The sequence below is a fragment of the Psammomys obesus genome, unplaced genomic scaffold (genome assembly GCF_907164565.1).
Source record: "Psammomys obesus unplaced genomic scaffold, mPsaObe1.curated_primary_1811, whole genome shotgun sequence".
Taxonomy (NCBI): Eukaryota; Metazoa; Chordata; class Mammalia; order Rodentia; family Muridae; genus Psammomys; species Psammomys obesus.
Window position 1 is genome coordinate 532,096 of NW_026596287.1, and position 15,250 is coordinate 547,345.

At 38.5% G+C, this 15,250-nt stretch overlaps 1 protein-coding gene across 1 annotated transcript; it reads right to left on the bottom strand.

Annotated features, from left to right (window-relative positions):
• Positions 1–1,647: 1,647 nt before the first annotated feature.
• Positions 1,648–2,589, bottom strand: LOC129668863 (olfactory receptor 2B2-like). The gene has a single exon (XM_055596964.1). It carries the CDS (start codon positions 2,587–2,589, stop codon positions 1,648–1,650), a length of 942 nt encoding a protein of 313 aa, XP_055452939.1.
• Positions 2,590–15,250: the final 12,661 nt, after the last annotated feature.

The following is a 15,250-nucleotide window of genomic DNA, read 5'->3' on the forward strand; positions in this document are numbered from 1 at the left end:
AGAAAAAGTTAATTAAATAAGGAATGGCATCATTGTGTTGTGAACTTCTGAGAAATCATTTAAACCACAAGTAGTACTTTAAAGGTTAAAGGAGAGAAATGTACATACAGGGGAAATTGTTTAAAATCCCCAAAAGAAGTTTGATTCATATTTTAAAATACAGGCTTTTTTTGGTAGATGGGATAGAGTAAGATTTTTTTTTTTTTTTTTTTAGAATTTTGGAACTTTTATTCTTCTTTAGTTAAAAAAAGGCATATTTACAAACTGTAAACAAATGTTTGCGAATTATGAAGAGAATTGAGAATAGACTTTTAACATGGACTCCAAAATAGTTCTTAAAATTATTGTAATCTCTCACTTTCTCTTTTGTGAGTCAGTCTGAGCTACTCCTGGTTATAAGTGACTCCGCTGATAAAATAATTCTTAGTACATAAAAGGTTGGGTGTTGATTTGTGAAACTATGCTACAAAATGAAAAAGAAAAAATTCAATGAGCAATGTCGTGTAACAGATCTTTTCTTTTTCACCATGTCACCCAATTACAGAGATTCGTGACTCATTAAAGTAACCATGATTTATTTTCTATTCTGAAATTCTAATTTTCCAAATAAACCCAATACACCATTCTCGTATTTCAGCATGTTAAATTTCGAGGTGAAAGCACATGGATTTATTTTTTTGTTTGTTTTGTTTTGTTTTTGTTTTTGAAGTAGAGTTTCACTAGGTACTCCTTGCTGTTCTGAAATTCACTATGTAATTTGGATGGGTCTCAGACTCAGAGAGCTGTCTACCTCCAGTTCTCAAGTACGCAGGTTAAAAGTGTAAGCCTTCATGCCTGACAAGAAACTTACTTGAAATTTATACTTATACTATTAGCATTAATAGCTTGTGCTCATTTAATTAATTATTATTCTGAATGAAGAAGATATGTGTAACTACATTGCTATTTTGCTTTTCCTAATTAATCAACCCAGTTAACAAACAATACAGGATATAAATCATTAGGTTGTCCCAAATCATGATCTTTTAAAAACTATTAAATTATAAGATGAAAGTCTTGAGAAATTGTGTCAATGAGAGTAAGACTTTAAGGGAAGTAGAAACTACAAACATAAAAGAATCGAAGATTTGATTAAAACTGTAAAAATTATCATTGTAGCATTGGGTATAGTGCTGGTTCTTAATGTGGAATTTCACTCTAGTCTCATAACTGTACTTCTGATCAGGGAGCAGTAACCACAGAATTCTGCTAGATCTAGAAATGTCTGTAGAACAGTAGAGTTCTGATTTTTACACATAGATGAGAATATTAATGCGTATTGAAATGTATTCTTTCTGGGGAAAATATCCAAAAACTTTTTTTTTTTTTTTTTAGATCCTGAGTCGTCTAAGAAACTTTGCCAAGCACAAAGATGATGTGAAGCCTGAAAAATGTTTGTGGGATTAGCAGTTTGGCGGAATCATAAACTGGCACTTCTCAGGGCGTGTGAAATGAATACATCCACGAGGCAGAATGTTATATAGTTCTCTCTCAGCAAGATTTTATTTTATGGAAATCATCACAATAATTCAATATAGAACAAAACAAGATAATTTAATAGGCTGAACTAACTTCTACTAATGGGGCTATCTATTATTTGGGCATCACTTATTTTTTAATCAAGCACACCCTTGTCATCAACCTCCTGAACGCTCCCTTTACCTCTTTGTTCCTCAGTGTGTAGATGAGGGGGTTCAGCATGGGGGTGATGATTCCATAGAAGAGGGACACCATTTTCCCCCTGTCCTTGGAGGCAGGGGACGGAGGCTGCAGGTACATGTAGATAGCAGTGCCGTAAAAGAGGACCACCACAATCAGGTGGGAGCCACATGTCCCAAAGGCCTTTCTCCGACCTTCTGCTGACCTTATTCTCAACACTGCTTGGACAATAAAAGCATAAGATATGAGGATGAGAGTCACGGGGATTAAAAGGAAGACAACACTCATGAAAAATAGCTCAGCTTCAATTATCGTCGTATCCACACAGGACAACTTGAGGAGGGCAGGGACTTCGCAGAGGAAGTGATCCACTTCCTTGTGACCACACAGTGGCATCTGAAGGGTCCACGTGGACTGCAATACTGAGTTGCTGAAGCCACTGCCCCAACATGCAGCTGCCAACTGGAGGCAGCGCTTTTGGTGCATGATGACTGGGTAACGCAGAGGCTGACAGATGGCTACAAACCTGTCAAAGGACATGACGCCCAGGAGAAGACATTCGGTGCATCCTAAGGCCAGGAAGATGAAAAGCTGGGCCACGCAGCCGCCGTAGCTGATCACCTTCCGGGTGCTGCAAAGGCTGACCAGCATCTGCGGCACTGTGCTTGTGGTGTAGCACAGGTCCAGCAGGGACAGGTTAGTGAGGAAAAAGTACATGGGGGTGTGGAGTTTGGAGTCCAGGCGGGATACAAGAATGATCATCATGTTCCCAAAGATGGTCAAGATGTAGGACACCAGGAACACCACGAAGAGCGGGAGCTCCAGCCATGGCCGATCTGAAAACCCTAAGAGAATGAACTCCTGTGAGGCGCTCTCGTTCGCCAGACTCATGTTAAACAGCACAGCCTCCGGGTCCCTGGAACACAAGCGGTCAGGAAGTTGGTGAAAGTGTTTACGGGGTGAGCCAAACAGGTATGAGGTGATGGTGCGGGAGTTTCATGTGTTCAAACACTGATCCTGTTAGTGTGAAAAGTGCGTGTGTCTGTCAAACCTTTCTGAGGGGTTCATGTCTTCCTAAAAGTTTTTACCACAGTGATGTCAAGGTTACAGCACTTCATCGGTTCCTGTGGTCACAGATCTTCTCCTTTGGTATTTTGCTGTTCTGTGGATGGATGGCCGTTCCCGGGTCTTTCTACCTGGGTATCTGCCAGCAAGGGGTCGGGGGTGGCTACAGATATGGCTCCTGTTATCTGAATTCACTCTACTCTCTCTCCAGAACCAGTGAGAGTCTCTGGTTGTAGGCATTAAAAAAAATACGTTAGCCTCATTTCTCCACAGTTTCTGCCTTTCCCTCAAATGAATCCAGGTATTATTATAGTATTTACTTGTCAGTAAGTTTTCAGACGCAGTGTGGGGAGACTTACCCTCTTACTTTCATGTCCCAGAATCTACCTGCACAGGACTGTCTGCTCAAGTGATATCTGAGGCTGGCAGGCCTGGCTCATCCATCCCCAGCAACCTCTGTACCTAGTTTCTCTGCTTTGAGAATTGGTCTTGTCCTCTGATCTTCAGGTCCCTCATTACTGTAAGATAAAGGTGGGAATAAAATTTCTGACCTGTTGAGAATAACCTCGCTTAGCCTGATTCTGGGTGGGAAGAGAGGGGTGTGAATCAAAGCAGCCACAGTGCTGGCAGGACTGATGTGCTCAGAAGATTCATTTGGAGCTTTTATGATGCTCACTTTCCTAGAGTCCAGCCTTACAAGTGGCTGTGTTACAACTCCAACAGTCAACCTCAATTCTGGACGTCAAGGAAACACTTCCTGAGCCTGGGTGTTATGTTTTGGGTAAACTGTTGGCAGTGCCTGTGCAGCCGCTGTGCTAGAGTTCTGGGATGGTTTGGGCAGAGGTGAGTCAGAACCCTAAATATCTTGGAAGTAGTAAAATAACAGCTCTGACATCTAAAGAGCATGTATCCCAACGAAACATCCTCAAGAAACTAAGTTTTAAATTTTATTTTAACAAAATGAGAATGCATTTTTTCAAGTTTATCCATATTCATTAAAATATTAGCAATGACTATTGCTAATACCCATTTGACAATTTTTCTCTGTAGAACATTTAGCCCCTCTCATCTGTTAGATACTCATAAAAATAAGATTCTGAAATAGTGTTCCAATGTATCTTTTGTGTATTTGTGTGTGTGCTAGCTTGTACACGTGGGTGTCACAGCAGACAGATGAAGGTCAGAGGACACCCTCCGCTGCTGTCGGATTTTACCTTCTTTGAGACAGAGTTTCTCTTTGGTTGTTCATGTTGCATATGGCAGGCTAGCTGACCCTCACCTAGCTGAGGTGCTTCTCCTACCAGGCTTTCATCTTCCTAGAAGCACTGGGAACAAAGTGGTTTCTGTGGTTTTGAACTTAGGTAGGTTCTCAAATTTGTGTGTTGAGGAATTTATTTGCTGAGACGTTTTCTCCGTTCCTCAGCATGTTTTTTGAGACATGGTCTCATTTATTCCAGGCGGGCCTCAAAAATCACTCACATTTCCTTTACTATGACACCTTGTTATTTTGTGCTTTCTCAGATCAGATCATATTCTTATGAGAGGGTCATTCAAATATAATTTTTTGAAATATGTAGATAAACAATAGGAGTCTTTCCCCCAACACACACACACACACACACACACACACACACACACACACACACAGCTAATAAGGAAAAGTTTTATATAAAATTACTGTTTGGAAAAGATGAACCAGGAAGGCAGAAATTTGGGTATTATATGCTCCTCTAGCTTAGGTTGCTTTCCCGAGAGCCCAGATTTGCTTGAGCAGCAAACCGAAGGAAAAGCTGACCTGCTGACCATGAAGCCCACGGTCCCCATTGAGATCACAAACATCTCCTAATGCTCAAATACTAATGTAAGAGTATTTAGTAATTTCTCATGTATTCTACTTACCTCTAATTTAAACATGAGAGACAGAAAAGTTTGTTTTGACTTCCAAGAAGTTTGGCATTCAAACAGAACTAATTTAAAATGCACAAATATGATGCCATTTCCATATACTGTTAGGTGAAATGAGTTGAATCCTTTGGTTCTGTTTGCTGGAAGTCCCAAGCTCTCCAGTCAGAGTGAACTGGATGGTGAGAAGGATGCCCGGGTCACCCCCAGGAAGTGTGGCACTGGAGTCATATTGAGTAAGTTTCAGTGAGCTAATCGCTATTTTTTAAACAGAGATTTTTCCAATTGATTTTACAAAAATGCAGAAAAATACATTTCCAGCCAATACTGGTTTTGGCCTCTGGTAAAACTCTCAACACTGTTTCCTCCTTTATACTCTTCATTAGGGATTAGCCAACCTCCTGATCCAATGGAAGACAGGGAGGAGAGCTATGAAGAGATGTCACTCTTTCTTCCTTGTTTGGTTCGGCATAAACCATTCTCCAGGGACCAAGTCCTTAACTTTCTAACATGATGATGATCAATGATGATGGGGACCAAAAAAAAAAAAAAATTCTTAACAACTAAAAACTGAATTTTGTGCTCAATAGGGATTTATTTACATTTGTAAATTATTATTCAATGATTTCTATAAAGGCATTGGATTTCCTCTTTTTCTTCTTCTTCTTCTTCTTTTTTTTTTTTTTTTTTTTGAGACAGGGTCTGGATATAGCCCAGGCTGTCCTAAAGCACACGATTCTCCTGCCTCAGTCTTCCAAGTGTTGAGATTACAGGTGTGTGTCACCACATGGATTCATAGGGAGTGTCACCACATCTGGCCAATAGTCAGTTCTATTAGGAAAAAGAAAACTCATTTCATGTTCCCTAAGATGCCATCTAAAATCGTGCTATTTCAGGAAAGAGACCCTCTTTCAACTTATCTTTTTAAATTGTTTATTATCTTTTCTCTGATGTATTTCATATAATAAAACTTCTGAAACTTCTATATATCTATATATCTATATTCAGTATATCCTGCATACCTTTTCTTTCATGGGTTCATTAGCTCTAGATGAAGTTACTTTTAGCAGAGGATTGCATATGCCCCTTTAAATTATTTTGTTTAAAATATATCTGCACTACAGAATTTAGCTCAATCAGAATATAATGCATTCGTATTTTCATTTTTATGGTGTATAAGTTCACTTCAAATTATTTTTTAAATGGGTAGACTCAAAAGACATGTTTATAATTGTTTTTTTGTTTGTTTGCTTGTTTTATGGGGAGAGGTCGTGTTTGGGGTTTTTGAGACAGGGTTTCTTTGTGTAGCCCTGGCTGTCCTGGACTCACTGTGTAGACCAGGCTGGCCTCAAATTCCCAGAGATCCCCCTGCTGCTGCTTCCTGAATGATGGAATTAAAGGTGTGCACCACCACATCCGGCCCCATGTTTATCATTATAAAAACAAAACAAAACAACAACAAAAAAAACCCAAAAATATCCATACACTTTTAACAAATTTGGAGAAAAAAAAAATCCAATAGATTATCACATAAATAATGTCAAACTAATGTAGAATAGCCAGGTTTGAGAAGAGCAAGCCCAAATAATTGGTATAAGAAAACTTATCCAATCATCAAGGAAATCTATATTAAAGATATAATAATACTTTGTATTCTATTAGTTTTCAAAAGGAGAAATGAGTGTTGGAGGCTTTCTGAAGAGACATAAGAAAATAATTCCTTTTTATTTATTTTTCTCATTTTTATTAGTTCTTTGAGAAATTCATACAATGCATTTTGATACTTACCTTCTCCCCAACTCCTTCCCAATTCATCTCCCTTTCCTAATCCACTCGACTGTGTCCTCTCATTTTACTTAAACCTATCAGGTCCAATTTGTGCTGCTTGTACATTCTTGAACGTGTGGCCTTCACTGGAGAGTTGTCAGCTCACAGGGGTCTGCACCTTTAAAGAAAACCGATTCCCCCTCTTCCAGAAGTGATTAGTTGCCAACAGATCTGTAGCCAGGCATGGAACTTAGTGCCTGCCTTCCCTCCGTGTTGGAATTTTGTCTGGCTTAAGCTTATGCATGTCTCAACCACCATGGATTCATAGGTAGACTTCTTCTGCTATGTGCATACAAACACTTTTTCTGGCTCTATAATATTTCAACTCCCTCTTCTTCAGTGATTCCTGAGCAGATGAGCTGTGATGTAGATGTTCCATTTATGGCTGAGAATTCTGCAATCTCTTCTTTTTGTGCCTTGACCACTGTGAGCCTCTATCTTAGTCTTCATTTACTTAAAAAAAAAAAAAAAGCTTCTCTGATGAGGCTTGAGGAATACACTAATCTCATTAGGAGTTGGTTTAATACAATGGCCATTTAGCAGCGCAATAGAGGGTTCTGTCCTAAGATCTTGGGCCTACCTAGCGACAAGTTTTTGGCCCTGATAACAGTGCCAGGTATGTGTTTCAACTTATGGAGCAGACCTGAAATCCAGTCAGAAAGTGATTGATTACTCTTTGATATTTATGAGATTGCTGCATATGTGGGCATGTTGTGCCTGGCCAGTCATTATTGTAAGTGGATATTAGATATATAATATAGGATAAACATACTAAAATTAGACATATAATATAGGATAAACATACTAAAACATATAATATAGGATAAACATACTAAAATAAACATACTAAAACATACTAAAATAAACATACTAAAATTATATTAGACATATAATATAGGATAAACAACAAGGAAGACCCTAGGGAAGATACTTAATCCTCATTCAGAAGGACAAACACGATAGACATTGGAAGCAGAAGACTGGCGACAGGAGAGGAGCCTATCACAGAAGGCCTCCGAAAGACTCTACTGATTGAGTTATCGAAGCAGAGGCTGAGACTCATAGCCAAACTTTGGGTAGAGGGCATGAAATTTTATGAAAGTAAGGTAAGATAGACCTGGAGGGGGCAGGAGCTCCAAAAGGAGACCAACAGAGCCAATAAAACTGAGCCCTTGGAAGCCCTGCAGAGACTGATACCCCAACCAAAGACAACACATGGAGAGGACCTAACACTCCAGCTCACATGTAGCTCATAGACTCATATCCAAGTGGGATCCCTAGTAAGGGGAGCAGTGACTTTCTCTGGCATGAACTCAGGACAGGCTTTCTGATCCTCTCCCCCTGGGGGGCTAAGCCTTGCCAAGCCACAGAGGAAGACAATGCAACCAGTCCTGATGAGACCTGATAGGTTAGGGTCAAATTGAAGGGGAGGAAGATCTTCCCTATCAGTGGACTAGGGAAAGTGCATAAGGTGAGAATATGGAGAGAGGATGGGATTGGGAGGAGATGAGGGAGAGGGCCATAGCAGGGATACAAATTGAATAAATTGTAATAAATGATAATAATAACAAAGTTTAAAAAGAGTGTTTCTCATCTATTTGCATTCCATCTTTTGAAAACTCTTTGCTTAGTTCCATGGTCCATTTTTAAATTGGCTCATCTATTTTCTTCATGTTTAGTATGTTTCTTTTGTAGTTGTTCTTTGTATACTGTGGATACTAACCCTCTGTGAGAGGTTAGTTTCATGAGATTCTATTTATTAATTTTTGGTCTTAACACCTCTGCTATCAGGGTTCTATTCAGAAAGTTCTTTCCTGTGCCAGTAAGTTCAAGCATATTCCCTACTAACTCCTCTATCAGATTCAGGGCCTTATGCCGATCCATTTGGAGTTCAATTTTGTACAGGGTTAGAGATAAGGATATCGTTTCATTCTTCTACATGTAACTATCCAGTTTGATAAGCATCATGGTTGAAGATCTTATTTATTCTCCAGTGTGTATTGTCAGCTCCTTTGTCAAAAATCATGTGACTGTAGGAGTGTGCATTTATGTGTGGGTCCTCAATCTTATTCTGTCACCGATCAACATGTATGGTTTTTTTTTTTTTTTTTTTTTTTGCTGTACTATGCTGTTCTTACTACCATAACTCTGGAGCTCTGTCGCATAACTTGAAATCTCTTCTATTGTTCAGGATTTCACTGTCCTTGGTCTTTTAAATTTCCATATAAAATTTAAGATTTTTTTCAATTTCTGTGAATAATTGTATCAGAATTTTGATGATGATTGCATTGACATTGCTTTTGGTAAGGTGGCCATTTTCACACTGTTATTCCTATCAATCCATGATCATGGGAGGTCAATTTCCTTCTGGTATCGTCTTCAATTTCCTTTTTCAGCATCTTAAAGTTTTCATTGTACAAGTCTCTCACTTCCTTGGTTATATTTATTTCAAGTGTTTGTTTATTTTTATTAGTATGTTATTGTGAATGGAATTAGTTATCTGATGTCTTCTTAGCATGCTTGCCATTTGTGATTAGCAACTACTGATCTTTGTGTGTTAATTTTGTATCCTCTTACTCTGCTGTAGATTTATGGTGGGGTCTTTAATGTATAGAATCATGTCAACTGCAAATGAGGAGGCTTTGAGATGTTTCCCTCAGAGAGTTGGGTCTTACACAGAGTTGCTTTTTGGATGGTGTTATTGAATCTTGGCTTAGATGTGGAAGGTAGAAGAAATCCCAAAAGAGTCTGATGACTTTACAGTTTCCCAGCTAAGGTAATGAATCCTTCTGACAAATGAAGATGAGGTTCTCATATGGCAGAAACTCAATAAAAGTTGAGGAAAGGACAGAGGGCTAATATCCAGAATATATAAAGAACTCAAGAAATTAAACAGAAAAAAAAATCAAGTAATCAAATTTAAAAATGCATTACAGAGCTAAACAGAATTCTCAATAGAGGAATATCGAATGGCAGAGAAACACTTAAACAAATACTCAAAATCCCTAATCATCAGAGAAATGCAAATTAAAACAACCCTGAGATTTCACTCTACACCCATCAGAATGGCTAAGATAAAAACTCAAGTGACAACACATGCTGGAGAGGATGTGGAGAAGGGGGAACATTCCTCCATTGCTGGTGGGAATGTAAACTTGTACAATCACTTTGTAATCAGTCTGGTGCTTTCTCAGACAACTAGGAATAGCGCTTCCTCAAGATCCAGCTATAGCACTCCTAGGCATATATCCAAAGCATGCTCAAGTATACAATAAGGACATTTGCTTAACCATGTTCATAGCAGCTTTATTTGTTATAGCCAGAATCTGGAAACAACCCAGATGTCCTTCAATGGAGGAATGGATATAGAAATTGTGGTACACTTACACAATGGAATACTACTCAGCTATTAAAAACAAGGAAAAATGGTGGAAACTAGAAAGGATCAGCCTGAGTAAGGTATCCCAGAAACAGAAAGACACACATGATATATACTCACTTATAAGTTGATATTAGACATATAATATAGGATAAACATACAAAAATCTGTACACCTAAGAAGTTAAGCAAGAAGGAGGACCCTCAGTAAGACAATCATTCCTCACTCAGAAAGACAAACAGGATGGACATTGGAAGAGGAAAAAAACAGGGAACATGAAAGATGCTTACCACAGAGGGCCATTGAAAGACTCTACCCAGCAAGGTGTTGAAGGAGATGCTGAGATTCATAGCCAAACTTTGGGTAGAGTACAGGGAATCTTATGAAAGAAGGGGGAGATAGGAAGACCTGGAGGGGACAGGAGCTCCACAAGGAGAGCAACAGATAGAAAAAATCTGGGCGCAGGAATCTTTTCAGAGACAGATTCTCCAACCAAGGAACATGCACAGAGATAACCTACAGCAGCCTAGTCTCCAAGTGGGTTCCCTAGTAATGGGAACAGGGACTGTCTCTGACATGAACTCAGTGTCTGGCTCTTTGATCACCTCAAGGGGGAGCAGCCTTACCAGGCCACAGAGGAAGACAATGCAGCCAGTCCTGATGAGACCTGATAGGCTAGGATCAGAGGGAAGGGGAGAAGAACCTCCCCTATCGGTGGACTTGGGGAGGGGCATAGGAGGAGATAAGGGAGGGAGAATGATATTGGGAGGGGGATACAGCTGGGATACAAAGTGAATAAACTGTAATTTATAAAAAAATGTTTTTAAGTTGAGGAAAGTTAGCCAATGAAGAAAAACTCAGCATTCTCTTTATTTTTTTTTTCAGTTTTGTTTTCACCCTTCTTTTTTGTTCACACTTGGCCCAGACTTACCAATAACTCATTACAAATACAAACTTTTATAATGTATGAAAATATTACAGTTGTAAAAATCTTTTTTGGGGGGTGAAATAACACTATAAAAGCCAAAACAATACTATAAAAGCCAAAGATCCCAAGTGTTGCAGGTTACAATATGACTTAATGTAGAATAAATTTGACATTGTAGACTATCTCAGTAGAAGAAACAAAGTCTATACCAGTCATCATTTCTACAAATTCACTAATACTGAAACGCATTATTTTTGTTATTGCAATTTAGTCTAATTGTTTTTACAGAGCTTTCATAGAAGAGAATAAGAAATTGCCCATAATTCTTACATCAAACTATTCAGCGCATTTGATGTCAAACACCCATTAGTTCTTTGAACTTTGATTTTCCCAAACTGCTTTGCATGATCTTAGCCTCTTTGTGCTTTGTAAAGACACCATGGTTTGAAATAGCACAGATTTCTTGCATCATTCCTCCTTAGTACTTATATTCACTAAGCTATTATGTCTACGATGACTCTTGCCTTTCAAAGCTCCAACTTCTTCCTCTATGCTTTTCTTGTCCTAGCCCACAACCCACCCCACAGGTATAAAGGCATCTTCATTAAAGAAATTATTTCTCTTCGGTAAGCTTTTGGGAACAGGGTCTCGGTCTTTAATACAAGCTTTCCTGGACCTCATGATAATCCCGCCTCTGCATCTTAATCACGGATGTGTTCAACATGCCCTGGTTCTTCTGTTCCTTCGTCTCACAACTTGTAATGGTCTTTCACTTTACTCCAAAGGAGACTTTCTAAGGCATAAATCGTATTAGTCCACATATAAAGTCCTGACGTGGAAGCTCTTTGCCTAGAGAGGCAAGCATATATTGCTTTAATGCTTATTTTTAATCTGAGTCTGTTTATGTTCTCAGCTCTATCTCAAGAGCTTCTGTTTATCTTGTGCAAAAAAAAATTATTAAACTATTGAGCATTTTTCAGAAACAATGCAAAATTGAACTGATTGTAATAAAGTAACTTGAAATAAAGGAAAGAAGGATAACATTTATATGGAAAAAAATAGCTCAAAGTTAAGCCTAGAAACAACCGCTGTAGTCTTAAAATTTTAAAGTCTCATTTAAAATTACTGGGGGAAAAAAAGCCCTTGAAGACTGACTATGAATTAAATAAGATAAGAAATGTTGGATGCCAGCATTGTCTCTGATACACAATGTATGTTCGCCAGTACACATTTTATGATTGGGACTTATATGATCACAAATTATCTAAAGACATCATGTTAGCTGTTTTGCAACTAATGATTTCTGTGATGATATTCTGAGATTAAAAGATGCTAAAGAGAAGCACTGTTTATAAAATACTAAGAAATATTCATATTTATTAACATCACAATAGGATGATGATAGAAATGAAAGAAAATGGAAAGGAAGATCAATGTGAGGAAGATGGACAGGATAAAGATGATGGAAAAGATGAAAATGTGGCGGGGAAAGTCTGGAAACGAAGCCAAAAACGAAGATTTCAAGAGAGAAAGACAAATCTTGGAGTATTGTTTAAAACTGCCCTATATGATATCATAATTTGTTAATGCAGTTCATTTTTTACTATTGTTATCTTTTTGCAATAGACAGAGACCATTACAGAAAACCACAACCAATCAACATGCAAGTTGTGCAGCCCTGTCCCAGTAGATATATCCATGATATAATTCCTACACCTAAGGTCCACGAATTGTTGTGAAAGAGAATACAGGAGTAGCCAGAGGAGCAGGGAGTTTGATGTGAGGCTGTGTCTCCTAGAATATCAGGAGCTACCCATGTAAATAAAGGCTCACCAGCGTGACTGCCTAAACATGAACTGAACAAGGAGAGTAGCAAGACACAGGCTAATGTGGAAAGGAGACAGCCCAAGAGGCCTCAGCCTTACACAAAGAATTACAGGCAACTGAGGAATGCTGAGAGCAGAAAAAATAATCTCTCCAAGGAGGGCACAGTTGGTTATCCAAATGGTCATCCCCGAAAACACATGTATAAAATAACCTTTTATCAACTGATCAGGTTGCATTTATGAATTTAGGAATGTGTGTGTTTGTGTGTGTGTGTGTGTGTGTGTGTGTGTGTGTGTGTGGTATGTGGGAGAGTTGCTAGGAAGTAAATCGAATTGGGAAATTATGTAATTATAATCTCAAAAGAAAAAGAAATACATTTTAAAAACTGCTCCATATGACACCATAAAACACAGTCATTTTTGACCGTTGTTATGTTGCCTAACTGTGAGATTCGGTGGAGGAGGATGCTTACCCTGTAACAGTAATCCCACAGTAAGCAAAGCAGGAGAATATTCTTCCTGGAAAGGATCCAGCCCCCTCCTGCTGTGTCTGGTCCTTTGCTGTGTGGTCCTCTCCTATGTGGGCTGCAGAGGCTCCTGTGGGATCTAGCCACCCTGCCAGCTGTTCTGGGTTAGCTCTCACTTCACTCTGTGTTGGATTTTATGTCACTTTTTGAAATGTAAATGCTTTGTGGGGAGGTGGCTTCTTGATGAAAAGAATAATGTATACAAACTTAGAAAAATGAAAGAACCAAATGCTTACTGTGGTTGGGAAGTGATAGAAGGAATGTGAGTATAGGGGTCGAAGATGAGGATACGGCAGAAAGAGAAGCCCTTTATCTAATCTACACACAGGAAAAACACGTTTTGTGTAATGACATCATCTAATGCCCATACAGTCTGTTATTCAAACCCCAGCATGTAATAAGAAACTATGATATGAGAAGAAACCAGAAGTACATATAGTCAATAATTAAGATTTCTTTCAAAGATGCTTTATAAAGAAACTATTAAACAATCATGATTTTTATAATTAGTGAGCAAACTTTTGGATGTAAATATGAACTTGTGAAAGGAAATTAGAAATGAAAGTAATGAGCTTGTGACAATTTTATTTGATAAGTTGAAATACTTAAAAAGGAATGAGCCTTCTACAAATGAAAACTAAAATAAAGTTTGCAAGATGGAGGAGGTCCTACAGATCCCAAACTGCAGGATCTGTATGACACAGGACAACAACAAAAGAGTATTCGGTAGGCCACACTGTGACACATTACAAGTTCCACAGTGAGGTGTTTTTTATTTTTTCTTTTAATGGAGAGTTTGCAAGGCTGGAAAGGCAGGTCCAAGGAGAGGGGGAGATGAGTAGGATTGGTGTGTATGATGTAAATTTCACAAAGACTCAATAAAAAGTTGTTAAAAAGTAAAATAAAAAATTAAGAACGCAATCTGGCTTACCACCTTAATACAGAAATAATGACTGGGAGACAAATGAGTAGAAATAAGCTGACAAGAAGAAAGAAAAACAAACACAGGGCATGGTGGCACATCCCTATAACACTGCATGTAGGAGGCAGTAAGAGGAGGCTTGGGAACTTGAGGTCATTCACTGCTATACTTTGAGTTCAAGGCCAGCCTTGGGTACGTGAGACCCCCAACTCAACACCTCCAAAAGAAAAAAGTTATGAACATAGTACAATAATTTATGCACATTCCAATTAAGAAACTGATGGTAATCTTCATTGTCAGTCAAATGGAATTTAAAATCATTATAGAAACACATCTCAGGATGTTTTTATAAGGATGTTTCTAGAAATGCTTAACAACCTTTAAATAAGAAGGTTTACTTACTCTAAGTGTGGGTGATACCATACCATGGGCTGAGGTCAACTGCCCAAAAAGGAAAATGTAAACTGAACATTAGCACCTAATGCTCTACCTCAACCTCCTCACCACCCTCCCTCGATACTCAGTGTCTTCAAACCGTGGGAAAACGCAAACCCTCCCTCCCTTATATTGCTCTGCTCGGGGCCTTTGGTCATAGCAACAAGGAAAGTAGCAAGATGAATACTTGGGTACAGAAGGAGATTAGAGAATTTTTGTGGGCTATGGATTCAATAGCAGAGTGATGTCAATGCATGAACAACTCAAATAAACAAAAACAAGACAGTAAATGATTCAAGTAAAAATGAGCTATGGATCTGAAAAGAGTTCTCAAAAAAAGAAGTAAAGATGGTCAAGAAATAATTTCTAAATGTTCAACGTTTTTAGCCACCAGGGAAATAAAAATTAAAACTGCTTTGAGATTTCATCTTACCCAGTCAGAATGGTTAAGGTAAAACAACAACAACAAACAAACAAACAAACAAACAAAAACCAACAACAACAAAAGCTAAGAGCAAAGGGGACTGTTGGTGGAAATGCAAACGAGTGTGTCCACAGTGGAAAATCAGTGTGGAGAATCCTCAAAAGCTAAAAATAGATCTAGCATAGAACCTGTCTATGTCACTCCTTGGCATTTGCTCAAAGGACTCAGCATCTTACTCCCCAGACACTTGCACAGCCATGTTCTTGGCTGCTCTATTCACAACACCCAGGAAGTGGAAACAATCTAAATGTTCTTTA